The 15,755-nt window shown below is 36.9% G+C and overlaps 1 protein-coding gene across 4 annotated transcripts in view; it reads right to left on the minus strand.

Moving 5' to 3' along the window:
• Positions 1 to 15,755, minus strand: part of LOC121380576 (myocyte-specific enhancer factor 2A-like) — a 128,677-nt gene that overhangs the window by 13,993 nt on the left and 98,929 nt on the right. For all 4 annotated transcript variants that reach the window (XM_041509457.1, XM_041509481.1, XM_041509464.1 and 1 more), the window contains one exon: positions 13,486 to 13,689. In XM_041509457.1, coding sequence (XP_041365391.1) covers positions 13,486 to 13,689 — 204 coding nt within the window. The remainder of the gene's footprint in view (positions 1 to 13,485; positions 13,690 to 15,755) is intronic.

Below are 15,755 nucleotides of genomic sequence, written 5' to 3' on the forward strand. Positions count from 1 at the left end.
CGGTGCACTGGCTGGAACGAGAAATAGCTCAATCGGTCGGTTCACTGACGGCAGTGTCAATCCTACACTGATTGCAGGCAAGTGCATTACCACTGGGCTACATCAAGACATCAATATTTAGAAAGATTCTGTAATGTACTTTTGTTTCCCACATGAATTATGTACTCTGGATGTGAATGCTTATTGCAAACACAAAATCAATACAATGATGCCTATGTTCTATACAGGTACGTTTGTAACATTCATTGTTAAAGAAACCAGAAGAGTAAATTGATCAAGTAATCATCGGCTGTTAGATGCCAAACATTTGGTAATTGCGACACGTAGTCTTCTGAGAAAACCTGCTACATTTTTCATTTGGCAGCAAGGGATCTTTTATATGCACTTTCCCACAGACAGGACAGCACATACCTTTGATACCAGTTGTGTGGAATGGGTAGGGAGGTTAAAAACCAATTAATCAGATAATGGGCACACTAAGGGGATTTGATCCTTCAACACAAATATCTCAGGCAAATGCTCTGCCAACTGGGCTAGATCCAGCCCATGTTCACTGTTAAATACACATGTAATATAATTTTTAACCAAAAAAACTAAATAAATTTTAAAAACTGGAAAAAATTACTTTTACTAAAAACATGCATATTATTCTAAACGGACATGCTGTTTCGTCAAATATAATTATTATTATGCTAAGTTAATTATATGGAAAGTTTTTTGTTTGTCTTTTCACAGCTTTACGATTCATATCAATATTTATTTTCACATATTAGTCATGCATCAGAAATTCATATTTGATAAAAAGCCTGAAACTGCCGCTGTATATATTTACACATGTAATATTCCGCCAAACTATGATATATGGCAAAACAACGTGCATTGTGCCGCAGGCTGTTCGTTCGGCTTGTAGGGCAAGATATCAGAGAGGTGGTGTTTTGCTCCAGGCATGATTTTAATGATTTACATTAATGTACAAGTGCGTCATATACTCGCTCGCTTGAATGCAGTAAACATCAACACATAACACCTCTTTTCTTTCATTCTATTCTTTTAACTCTTTCTATCTATTCCTTTTCTTTCTTTCTGTTAGTCCTCTTCTATTTCTATCTATTCCTTTACTATTTCTGTCTATTCCTTTTCTTTCTTTCTTTCTATTTCTATCTATTCCTTTTCTATTTCTTTCTATTAATTTTCTTTCATTCTATTCTTTTTCTATTTCTTTCTATTTCTTTTCATTCTTTCCATTCCTTTTTTATTTATTTTTTTATATTTCTTTCTATTCCTTTTAATGCTTTCTATTCTTTTTCTATATCTTTCTATTCCCTTTATTTCTTTATAGTCCTTGTCTATTTTTTTCCATTCTGTTTTTTGCTTGTTCTTTGATTCTTTCTTTCATTTTGTCTCTCTCTGTTTTTTTCCTAATTTATTTTACTGTTTTTACCACCACCACCCCACTTCCTTCATGAAGGAATTCCTAATTTTTAAACGAGGAAACTGTTCCAGAAAAGTATGCATCTATACCCCTGTAAGTGGTATTCCTCACCATGGTGCAGGGTGGCAACGTTCTGCCTGAGAGTGGGAAATACACAGCACACACAGTCACCAGTGGTAAAGTGCTCACCTGATGTGGGTGGGGGGTGGTGGGGGGGGGAGGGTGCACTGGGTGGCCCAGTGGTAACGTGCTCACCTGATGTGGGGGGGGGGGAGGTGCTGGGCGGCCCAGTGGTAACGTGCTCACCTGATGGGGGGGGGGAGGGTGCACTGGGCGGCCCAGTGGTAAAGTGCTCACCTGATGTGGGGGGGGGGGAGGATGCACTGGGCGGCCCAGTGATAAAGTGCTCACCCGATGTGGGTGGGGGGGGGGAGGGTGCACTGGGCGGCCCAGTGATAAGTGCTCACCCGATGTGGGTGGGGTGGGGGAGGGTGCACTGGGCGGCCCAGTGATAAAGTGCTCACCCGATGTGGGTGGGGTGGGGGAGGGTGCACTGGGCGGCCCAGTGATAAAGTGCTCACCCGATGTGGGTGGGGTGGGGGAGGGTGCACTGGGCGGCCCAGTGATAAAGTGCTCACCCGATGTGGGTGGGGTGGGGGAGGGTGCACTGGGCGGCCCAGTGATAAAGTGCTCACCCGATGTGGGGGGGGGGGGGGGGGGGAGGGTGCACTGGGCGGCCCAGTGATAAAGTGCTCACCCGATGTGGGGGGGGGTGGGGGAGGGTGCACTGGGCGGCCCAGTGATAAAGTGCTCACCTGATGTGGGGGGGGGGGTGCACTGGGCTATTTCTTGTTCCAGCTAATGGGCCCACTGATGGTGATCGATTCTAGTCTGACCTCGCATTTAGCGAGCACTTTACCACTGGGCTATTTTTTGTTCCAGCCAGTGCACCATGACTGGTATATTTAAGGCTGTGGTGTGTGCTATCTTGCCTGTGGGATGATGCATATAAAAGATTGCTTGCTACTAATCAGGCACAGTAGAAGTAAGTAGACATTGGGGGCGGGGGGGGGGGGGGGGGGGGGGGGGCTGACTGAGATCGAGTTTTTAGGGAGGTTTGGTGATTTACTACCAATAATATTTTTGATTTCAGAATTATTGGGGGGGGGGGGGGGGGGGGGGGGGGGGGGGATAGAGCCTGCTCCACCATGCCTGCTAATGGGAAAATGGACATGGATATCAAATCTACTATATATTCATTCCCTCTTTCCTTTATTATTTGGAATATATAATAAAATATTTCATCAGCTTTTAAATACCAAAAAGTAATCACACACCCAAGTCTAATCTTTCTTAGAGAGAAAAAAAACAACCCTGACACAACTGAATTAATAATTACTTAATAAGCAATAATGAATAGGGTTCTTTGTTTTCCTCATGTAATCTCCACCCAAAATGACAGAGAACACCAGTGTTATCTGTGTGTGTGTATTTTGACCTTCAGTATGAGAGAGAACCAAGCTGGCCCCATATTACCGGAGCACCGAATGTGGGCCAAGCGGCTCCAATATCACAACTACACGAAACTGACTCACACGCCAGCTATTTTAGTGATACACTCCTGCTATGTTTAGCCCACCAGTCTAATGTGCCTATTTTTGGTGATGCTTCAAGTGGACTCGGGCTGCACAGCTCGTTTGTGAAGGAATCTCTGTGAGGTACCAGTACATGTACATACATACATACATACATACATACATACATACATACAACATACATACATACATACATACATACATACATACATACACTTTCACTGGCTCTTCTTATTGAACTGGGCAAGACATAGCCCAGTGGTTAAGTGCTTGTTAAATGTGTGGTCAGACTAGAATCGATTGCCATCAGTGGGCCCATTAGCTGGAACAAGAAATAGCCCAGTCTCCCCCCCCCCCCCTCCCCACACACACACACACCTAAATGGAGATCAATCCTAGACTACACGACCATGAATCAGCAAAATGTTCCATGCAAGTTTGGTTTTCTGTAATCCTTTTTATATTTAGGACATCATTGTCATAGTCATGATGAGTTATGCAGAAATGATATGAGTTACCCGAATTTTGTTATGCATAACCCAATTATGCCAATTTTCAATTCTCAGGAGCAGGGTTCACATACCAGTACCAGCTTCCACCTAAAGCAAGACTTAATGCCTCAAGGAGAAGGCATACGGACATAAACAAGTAACCATTAACCCCTGTATGGCCAGATAGGTGAGATGTGATGTGCCCAGGATGGCGTGCTTGGTCCGTAATTGGATAATATACAGAGTATACTTAATAGTCCATCCTATCCTATAAAAGTGTTTTTTGTAAATAATTTCACTTTGATTTGACATAAAAAAAACTGTTTTGGAAATAACCAAAAAAAAAAAAAAAAAAACTTTCAGAGTATGTGGGAACGACTACAGGAAATTTAAATTAAAAAAAATTAAGGTCCATACTTCACTGGCTGGTTTAATCATGCAAAAATGACATACTCACATGTAGTCTAAAGTAATTAGGGGGGTGAGTGGGTGTAGGAGGTTAAAACAAAAAGCCTATGTATGAGAACAATAATTGTTTAATTCACCTGCATTGTATCAATAGTAATATGAAAACAAATAAAAACAATATTTGTTATCAGTGAAGTATCATTAAAAATAATACAAAATAAAACACAAGTCTATATTATTATTATTTTAATAATAATAAAATTTATAAAAAAAATACAAAAAAGTTAAAAAAAACCCTCATCAAAATCCTCTTAGAAACTCACTTTCTGTTCTTAAAATAAAATGATACATCTGGTCATACTTTCAGTGGTACTTGGTAATGAATGTAAAATCATATGGCTGCATGAGAAGCCCAGGTGTTCTTGCATATACATGTTTATTAAAAGTTGTAAGCAAAACAAGTGGGTGTCTACACTAATTAGTTAGTTGCTGTAAGTACAGGAGGGTTATTTCTTTTTCTATGAATGGTTTCAGCAATGCTAAAGAAAAATTATGTTTTCAGACATTTCTTAGCTTAGCTTACATGTTTATGTAGACCTAGTTAGCAGTGTGTAAAATCCAGGGCTCCGTTTTACGAAGCGATTTTAGTGGTAGGATCACCTTATGTGATTTATTAGTTATACACCTAAGGTGATCTTAGCGCTAAGATGGCTTTGTAAAATGGGTCCCTGGAATATTAATTGGATTACATGGCACCGAATCGGTAACTTCTAGTAAAACAACTGCAATTCTGATAGTTGGACAAATCTATGGTTCTAAAAGTTTGTTTTTAAAGTTAGTTTTTTGTTTAACGACACCACTAGAGCACATTGATTAATTAATCATTGGCTATAGGATGCTGGTTCGTAAAGATACATGTAGCTGCAACCGATTGGTAGTGATATAATAAAGTGTTTATTGACATAGATACTACTGTTTACACTTAATAAATTCATATGTTTACTGAATGTACAATGTATAAATGTACATTGGAGGTTAAAACCAGTAAAATTATGAAGCTAGCTACAGTCTAGAAACTAAATTGTTTCCAAAAATATTTTTAAAAGCAGTCCTACTTATTTTATGTGTAATGTCTGATTTGGGTTTTTTCGCAAACGCCTGTATATGTTTTATTACAAAATGTTAACATAAGCACCAGTGGCTATTTAAAAAAAATAGGCCTGCTTATTTTATACGTGTAATGTGTAATTTAGGGTTTTTTTGCAAATGACATATCGCCTGTATAAGTTTTATTTCAAAATGTTAACATAAGCACCAGTGGCAAGTAATTTAGTGCACGGCAACCATCAGACAGTCTTTCGTCATTGCATGCGGGCCTAACACCAATGCAGCCGCCTGCACCACTGCTTGTTGTGAACTGCTGGGTTGAAAATAAGCCCAGTCTATTCCTGACTTCCTACAATGTACGTATATATCAGAAAAAATATTTTTAGGAAGAACAGAATGAGCTATTTTTATTATGGCGTTTCCAAGACACAAACAACATTGTCTTCCAGTTTCCACCATGTTGCAGTACATCGAGCTATATAGCGTGCACGAGCAAGCTGATTGAGCTTTGATCAATAAGAAAGAAAAACTGCCATTTAATTTGGTCTCCATTTTCCGTCTAGGTCTGGAGACTACGAAATGCAACAATTTTAAACTAATTTATCACAGGTGGAATTTGAGGAGTAATCAGTCAGCAATGAGATCTGACAAAAAACTCTGATGAAACACGACTCCAAACGGAATCTACCCTGATATACCGTTGTGAGCAGTCGCACTGTCTTCCAGGAGATCGTGGTGGGAGGTGAAATAGCTCATTTCGGCGTAATTAATTTTCTGTGTTATTGAGGCAAAGTTATTTTAATGTCTTTCGGCAATGTACAAAGAACGTATTAGGATGTAAATGTCATCAGGCTTATAACGACATATATAGGAAGACTGACACATTAAAAGTATGAAGTAAACAGGTAATATTAAAATGAACAAAACACAAAAATATGAAAAACAGAGTTTTGGATTTAGTATCCTTCAAGAATACTGAAGTCTTTAGTTATTTGGTATAAACAATTCATTGCTGCTAATAGATTTAAAAAAATGTAGCAGGTTTGTTATAAAACAATGTCAAAAATTAACAAATGTTTAACATCCAATAAGTCAGTGTGTTCTAGTGGTATTGTTAAATAAAAATGTTTTATGACTACTTTTTTAATAGTTATTTTGTACTTTTTCCTGGTCACACAATTTTTTTTCTAAATTTAAATAAAAACTTTTTTTCTCTTTTTTGTGTATGTGACTTTATCATTGTATAACAGTCATAAATTATATAATTTAAGATGAAAAATTATTTGTTATTTTGTAAATTACAAAGAACATGGATTACATAGTTAAATATACACAACAATCTGGTTTTTTAGTTGTTGCCACAATCTGTTTTTCACAATAAAGTCCTAGCTATGATGTCATTTTCTACATTTTAATAAAGGTAACATTCAAGGTTTTTTTTTCAGATGTATCTTCCGATCAGCATTGAGTAAATTGCATAACAATAGAAAGATTGTAATTATAGATTTAACTACAGTGAAACTGGACATCCTCAGGACCAATAAAAAAATCCAGTTTTAAGAGGTATCCAGTTTAGAGAGGTTATCTTCTGCACAGATAATGAAACAGGGACCGTAAAAAACCTCCAGTTTCAGGGAAAATTCTGCTTTACAGAGGGTCCAGTTTTGAGAGGTTTCACTGTATGTAAATATTTACAGATTATGCTATTCAAAATGTTCTTTGAACCTGGTTTAGGCAATCGTTAAACTGTTCAGTCAGTTAGCTTCAGGGGTTCAAAACATTACATGTTTTATTTTACAGTGCGCTGGGGGTTAACAATGACTGTGTTGTATGGGTACGTATATCTAATTAATAAACATACAAACCAGTCTTAAATCTTAAAGTCTTCTGAACACAAAATAGATTTATGAATCATTCCTTAAATATGATTAAATGTTTTCTTCATTACTGGTAAACAATATACCATGTGCAATACAAAGTTTAAAGTTTGTTTTGTTTAATGACACTACTAGAGCATATTGATTTTTTAATCATCGGCTATTGGATGTCAAACATTTGGTAATTTTAACATAGTCTTAGAGAGGAAACCTGCTACATTTTTTCATAAGTAGCAAGGGATCTTTTATATGCACCATCCCACAGACAGGATAGCACATACCACAGCCTTTGATGTACCAGTCGTGGTGCACTGGCAGGAACGAGAAATAGCCTAATGGGCCCATGGACATGGATCAATCCCATACAGACTCCGCATCAAGCGAGCACTTTACCACTGGGCTATGTCCCACCCCACTCTGTGCAGTACATGCACAGAAATATTTTTCTGTGATTATATATATTGTTTTTCAAAATGCACATCTGTTGTTCTGAAAACAGCATCAGTTGCATTTGTTATTACTTTCTGGCATCTCTACCTCAATTAGTGTGTCACATTTTCTTATGTGGGAAGCCAGCTAATTAAACAAATAAATATAATTAATCCTATTTCGGTCTCAAATTTCTATTTTAAATTTATGCTGGTAAATAAATAACAGGAAATTGCCACTGTAAATCTGAATGTGATCACATGTATGGAATGTACCAAATTAAGTTACAATTAATATAAGATATTGAAGAAAATCTCACAATGCAGTGTCAGTATACAGGACTGGTATATCAAAGGTTGCAATCCTGTCTGTGGGAAAATACATATAAAAGATCCCTTGCTGCTTATGAAAAGGTGTAACTGGTTTTCTCTAAGATTGTGTCAGAATTATCAAATACACAACGTATTTGAAAGAAAGAAAGAAATGTTTTATTTAACAATGCACTCAACACATTTTATTTACGGTTATATGGCATCAGACATATGGTTAAGAACCACACAGATATTGAGAAAGGAAACCCGCTGTCGCCACTTCATGGGCTACTCTTTTCAATTAGCAGCAAGGGATCTTTTATATGCACCATCTCACAGACAGGGTAGTACATACCACGGTTTTTGATATACCAGTCATGGCGCACTGGCTGGAATGAGAAACAGCCCAATGGGCCCACCGATGGAGATCGATCCCACACCGACCGCGCATCGAGCGAGCGCTGTACCACTGGGCTACGTTCTGCCCTCAATGTATTTGACGTCCAGTATAGCCACAGATACAGACATTGCAGAATGGAATTTTGTTTTTTAATTATTATTATTATGTGATACTGAACCACTTTAAAAATGCAATATTTAGATATCATTGTACCAAACATTTGACAAAATTGGTTAAAACAGAAAACAGATATGCATGTGTGAAATTGTGAACCGTGAGACTTGTGCAACAACAACTTTATGGACATTCGACATTAATTTGTGGTCACTTATGATAAAGCAACCGATTTCAATCTGTTTAATATGAAATATGAAATGTTTGGTACAATGAGTATTGTATTTGTAAATATCTAGGAGTTACGCTTGAAATGGGATGGGTTTTGTACTCAATCAAACCTATGTACTGTGACAGAGCTATGTTCCATATCTCGACATGATAACAATTGAAGGGAAGTGACTGATTGCAAACTTCACTTTGATTATGGAGAGCCATTTAAAATATTTTGACATTTAGTATTGATATTTAATCCGCTTGCAGTACTTTTTTTTCTTTAAAAAAGCCCCTATATGTCAGTATTACTAAATGGTTACCACCCAATAGCTGATGATTAATAAATCATTATGCTTTAGTGGAAGGAAGAAAATGTTTTATTTAATGATGCACTCATCACATTTTATTATCGGTTATATGGCATCAGACATATGGTTAAGAACCACACAGATATTGAGAGAGGAATCCTGCTGTCACCACTTCGTGGGCTACTCTTTTATATGCACCATCCCACAGACAGGATAACACATACCACAGCCTTTGATATACCAGTCATGGTACACTGGCTGGAACGAGAAATAGCCCAATGGTCCCACCGACGCGGATCGATCCCAGACTGACTGCAATCGCTTGTGAGCGCTTGTGCTTTAGTGGTGTCATTAAACAAAACAAACATTTTCTTTTTTAAAGGGGAGCTAAAAATTCCTCTCCTTGAACTAGTCTCTGGGAAGTGATGGGGAGTAGGAGTGATAGCCTTCCTTAAAAGTTGAGATCTGTGTCTCCATCACCCCCACCCCTGAGTCTGGCCATCATCCACTTCACTCCCAGATCTGTGTCTCCATCACCCCCATCCCTGAGTCTGGCAGTCATCCACTTCACTCCCAGATCTGTGTCTCCATCAGCCCCACTCCTGAGTCTGGCCATCATCCACTTCACTCCCAGATCTGTGTCTCCATCACCCCCATCCCTGAGTCTGGCAGTCATCCACTTCACTCCCAGATCTGTGTCTCCATCACCCCCATCCCTGAGTCTGGCAGTCATCCACTTCACTCCCAGATCTGTGTCTCCATCAGCCCCACCCCTGAGTCTGGTCATCATCCACTTCACTCCCAGATCTGTGTCTCCATCACCCCCATCCCTGAGTCTGGCAGTCATCCACTTCACTCCCAGATCTGTGTCTCCATCAGCCCCACCCCTGAGTCTGGCCATCATCCATTTCACTCCCAGATCTGTGTCTCCATCACCCCCACCCCTGAGTCTAGCAGTCATCCATTTCACTCCCAGAATGCCTTGTCAAAATATCTAATTACCGTATAATCCAGTGTTTAAGGTAGCACTAAACCAAATAGCATCTGGTCAGGCTAAAGTTCAAAGTGCACCCATCTTTTGATAGAGCAGTTAATATCACCAATCTTGTTATTGGTGACAAATGTGACAATGTTTGTTGTCAAAACAATTAATTTTATCTTGGCAATAAATACATGCAATTTTATTTCATTTAGTACCATTGTGGCAAGTGGCCTTGTGCTTGAAAAGTTCATATGATGCTTATAAAACTAAGTACCGCAATTTTGTGCAAACTAAGGGTATTGTGAAAACATCTGTTTATATAAAAAAAAAAACGAGCCATGAAATGTTCCATTCCCTTTGGGTTAATTCTTTGGCAGAAGGGGCTGGAGTATTCATATGTATGGGTCATAGTTTGGTCAATATACTGCATCTAGTGTGTTTAACTACATACATGTTTGTTAACATTGTTGCCTATGGGATTTTATTTGGTATAGCTACAACTTAAAACAGATATCTGTGTGTGTGTGTGTGTGTGTGTGTGTGTGTGTGTGTGTGTGTGTGTGTGTGTGTAATTTTAAGTCCCTATCTAAGCCTCAGAGTCATTCATTCCACATACAATGCCTTTTCAAAATCTCTAATTATCATTCATGTTACATGATTTCTGTTATTGTATATGTCTTTATGGCATTTATGTCCTTTTCAATAGTTTTCAATGGTTGTTAAATTGTCAAATGCTATCCATACCACTGAGAAATACACACCCTATTCTACAATCCTTTCAAATTTAATTCTTTCAAAAACAGGTTTCTTTTTCTCCACGTCCTGTTTAAAACTATATAATAAAACATATTTGTTTTATGAATCAATTATCATAACACGCCTGGTGTCCAAACATTTAATAATATCCAACCCATTCATCAGTATGCAGCGAGAACATTATTAACACAATTCATTTTCTTAAACAGACTAAACAGCATATGCTAAAAATTAAACGGCCGGTTTTCTGAATAAGGAAAAAGTTACTGGCGACGAAATGCATGCGGTGAAACCCAGCAGGATGGTGACGGTGGTGACGATGATGTATTCAAGTCGGAAACTCCGGCTGAGTTGTCACTTGTCTGTGTCAACCCTGCTCATGCAGGAAGTGCTCCAGTAAATGTCATATGAATATTAATCTTGAGTCGGGTTTCCTCAAAGCCAGCAGTTTTATAACGGCCGTCTCCGTGCACAGTTTTATAAAGCTGCCTGCATGCACCCCCATGTAGCTTTTAATCCTATTACTTGTGGTTTAGCTAGCCACATAATGTGAACATCAACTGTACTGTGTGTTTTAATTATCTGAAGCACCTTCTCTGTGGGGGTTTTATATACTTATAGAAGAATTCATGAAATCTGATATTTTTTATATACTTACGGAAGAATTGTTTTGAAAACTAAGATATTTTTTATATACTTACAGAAGAATTTTCATGAAAACTGAAAATATTTTTTATATACTTATATAGAAGAATTCATGAAAACTGAAGATATTTTTTATATACTTATGGAAGAATTTTCATGAAAACTGAAGATATTTTTTATATACTTATGGAAGAATTTTCATGAAAACTAACATATTTTTTATATACTTACAGAAGAATTTTCATGAAAAATGAAGATATTTTTTATATACTTATGGAAGAATTTTCATGAAAACTAACATATTTTTTATATACTTACAGAAGAATTCATGAAAACTGAAGATATTTTTTATATACTTAAAGAAGAATTTTCATGAAAACTGAAGATATTTTTATATACTTATGGAAGAATTTTCATGAAAACTAACATATTTTTTATATACTTACAGAAGAATTTTCATGAAAACTGAAGATATTTTTTATATACTTATTGAAGAATTTTCATGAAAACTAACATATTTTTTATATACTTACAGAAGAATTCATGAAAAATGAAGATATTTTTTATATACTTAAAGAAGAATTTTCATGAAAACTGAAGATATTTTTTATATACTTATGGAAGAATTTTCATGAAAACTAACATATTTTTTATATACTTACAGAAGAATTTTCATGAAAACTGAAGATATTTTTTATATACTTATGGAAGAATTTTCATGAAAACTAACATATTTTTTATATACTTACAGAAGAATTCATGAAAACTGAAGATATTTTTTATATACTTAAAGAAGAATTTTCATGAAAACTGAAGATGTTTTTTATATACTTGATAATATACTTGCTAATGGAAAAATGATACTGATGATACCATAACACGCTCTGGTAATAATTAACCTCTATGTATCATTAAAACTTGCAAATGGTTAAATGGATCCAGCCAACTATTTTATGCATGTAACCCTATATAGCATAGACATTAATTTATTAACAGCTGTTATAAACCTTTTTCTACTTTTGAATCAACGGACAATGCCAGCTAAGGTATATTAGCAACAGAATTGACACAAAAAGGTATATACATGTACTGTAGAGTCTGTGCAAATTTGTTATATGAATAAACATATTTTATATGGAGTAATTAAGCACTGAAAGCATTGGTAATATGTTCTAAATCAACTTATTTTCATGCTTATATCCAATTAAGGTTCAAGCACGCTGTCCTGGCCACATACCTCAGCTATCTGGGCTGTCTGTCCAGAACTTGTAAGTGGTTAGTGAGAGAGAAGAGGGTGTAGTGGCCTTACACCTACCCATCTAGTCATTAAAACTCACTCTCGGTGGGAGTCGGTACCAAGGTTGGTTTTTTGCTTACAAACATTGAATTGTTTTATATTGTATTAAAACATAGAGAAAAAGAAAGAAATGCTTAATTTAATGACACACTCAACACATTTTATTTTACGGTTATATGGCGTCACATATGGTTAAGGACCACACAGATTTTGAGAGGAAACCCGCTGTCACCACTACATGGGCTACTCTTTCCGATTAGCAACAAGGGATCTTTTATTTGCGCTTCCCACAGGCAGGATAGCACAAACCATGGCCTTTGTTGAACCAGTTATGGATCACTGGTCGGTGAAAGTGGTTTACACCTACCCATTAAGCCTTGCGGAGCACTCACTCAAGGTTTGGAGTCGGTATCTGGATTAAAATGTCCATGCCTCGACTGGGATCTGAACCCAGTACCTACCAGCCTGTAGACTGATGGCCTAACCACAATGCCACCGAGGCCGGTCTTTTCAACTACCAATATACCACAATCAACAAATGAAAGTATTAGGAAAATCTAAATATCCTTTTCACCATACAGTGACTTTTGTGAGGATAGTGGTATGGTGGGGTGGGGTGTGTGTATGTTTTGTATAGGGTAGATTTAAACAGTTTATCATTGCTAGATTCAGAAGAAAGGTATCAGTGATGTATAGAATCCTTTATTTCTTTCTAAAATTTTGAATATAATAAACAGAAACAACTTACAGCCATATGGATGACCAAAAATATAGTAATTTATCCAGTTATTAAATCCAGTCAAATGTATATCCAGTGATTACAGGATCTTTTAATTATTTATTTTTTTGTTAAATAAAGTTTATTGACCCCAGAGAACAAATATAGACTGGGAGTGGCAGTCCTCTTTGTGATAGTCAGAATGATGTATTGTTCAGTAAAGGATCTCCCCAGGAGTGGCTGTCCTCCTACAGACGAAGCACTATTTTGCCAAATGCCCATTCGACTCTGCATTGTGCAGAGATGTGGTTTTGATCACGGATTACGGTTTTCTTGTTCTGATAGTATTGGCAGGGTAGTGATTGCATGATGAAATATTAAACAGATGTAAAATCCTACCTCAATAATGTCCTTGTTAGTTCGGCTCTCGTGAGGTTCATTGTACTCGGTGTATTTGAGCAGACATTTGTCCATGTCGGTGCTGGCATACTGGAACAGTTTGTTGGAGCCGTTAAAGATGATGAGAGCAATCTCACAGTCACACAGGACACTCAGCTCATACGCCTTCTTCATGAGGCCAAACTTCCTCTTGGTAAACGTAACCTGCAACACAAAACATGACTTCTTCTTCAGGCCAAACTTCCTCTTGGTAAACTTAACCTATAACACAAAACATGACTTCTTTATGAGGCCAAACTTCCTCTTGGTAAATGTAACCTGCAACACAAAACACAACTTCTTCATGAAACCTGCAACACAAAACATGACTTCTTCATGAAGCCAAACGTCTGCTTGGTAAACGTAAACTGCAACACAAAACATGACTTCTTCTTGAGACCAAACTTTTATTTGGTAAATGTAACCTACAACATAAAATAAGACTTCTTCACAAATTCTACAACATGCCTTCTTCAAGAAAGTTACAACACAAAATATGAATTCTTCATGAATTCTACCATACAAACATGACTTCTTCATGAATTCTACCATACAAAACATGACTTCTTCATGAATTTTACCACACAAAACATATTTATTCATGATTTCTACCATATAAAGCATGATTTCTTCATGAATACTACCATACAAAACATGACTTCTTCATGATTTCTATTATACAAAACATGTAAAACAAATCACCAGTGCCAAAATTTGGCTACTGGATTCTCACAAAAGTAATATAGTATCGGCAAAGAATGTAGAAGAAAAACTTTAATATAATACTAATTTGTGGCAAAAAAAAGAGTAAGTACATGTATCCACTTCCCCTTTCAGTTCTCTTCAGGGTGACTTTGGTTCATAGAAATGGATGAACCATTGTTTGACCAGCCAGACTAGTCTCGATAAATGATTACAGTTTCAAGATTACATGAATACGCTGTTTTCAAAGGCAGCTTAGACTGAAATTTTGAAAACCACAGTAGTTATTTATTATTATTTCTTGAGTTATACTAGTAAAATTTTATAAATTAATTATTAGATTTCATAAATTTTGGAAATATATCCCATGAATGGACAATGATTCGGATGTTTAATGCTTTGTGAACCATGATATGAATCAATTTCAGAGATTCATACTAATTTTTAGCCTTGGTAGTACCTCATACTAGTGCCAAAATCTCCACATCAAAGAATTCTCATACATACTTAATTAGTCTTTTTTTTCTTTTTTTTTAAATTTCTGTTTTATGCTTGTTTATTTATTATTTTTTAAATTGTTATTTCAATTTCTGCAGCATGAATTAATGGCAAGATCAACTTTGATGAAGAACTCAAATTGAGAGAAACTCCAACTTTATTGATGAAATCAGTTTTGAGTGATACAATGGGAGACTATCTAAAAGTCATTAAAAACAAAGGAATGTGACCTCAGCAGACAATTACAAAGATAAAGACCTTAATGTGGCTTTACAAATTTAGCATCTGCCGTGGATCCTGGTGGATGATCTATCATGGCCAGCATGAAACTATGAATCGCATTAGAAACCAATCACAGACCATTGAGCGAAAGTTCACCTCAGTTCTCAAGACAGTAGTAACAGATGCTACTGTCTGATTGGTCAAGCCAAGAAACAATCACTGGACACCAGGTGTCCAGTAGAGCTTAATAAGGTGGCAGGTGCCCTGTGGATCCAATAAGTTTGTCAATCATCTAGCAGATTAAACCATCTGTGATGATATCATAAAGCAGCCAATGACCAATTCCTTGTTACAACCAAAACTACATTTCTGACTACTTTTTTTGTTTTTGTATTTAAAAAAAATAAAAAATGAATGAATGAATATTTGCCACCCCAGAACAAAAATATTGACTATTGGGTGTCAAACAATGGTAAGTATAATGAAACCTCTATAAACTAGACACCCAAAGAACAAAATAAAAAGTCAGTTACGGGATATCCAGTTTAGAGAGTTAATATGTTGCTTGCTGCGCAGTCGGTCTGGGATCGATCCCCATTGGTGGGCCCATTGGGCTATTTCCCATTCCAGTCAGTGCACCATGACTGGTATATCAAAGGCTGTGGTATGTGGTATCCTGTCTGTGGGATTGTGCATATAAAAGATCCCTTGTGGCTAATCAAAAAGAGTAGCTCATGAAGTGGCGACAGCGGGTTTCCTCTCAATATCTGTGTGGTCCTTAACCATATGTCCGACGCCATATAACCGTA

The sequence above is a fragment of the Gigantopelta aegis genome, chromosome 2 (assembly GCF_016097555.1).
Source record: "Gigantopelta aegis isolate Gae_Host chromosome 2, Gae_host_genome, whole genome shotgun sequence".
NCBI lineage: Eukaryota > Metazoa > Mollusca > Gastropoda > Neomphalida > Peltospiridae > Gigantopelta > Gigantopelta aegis.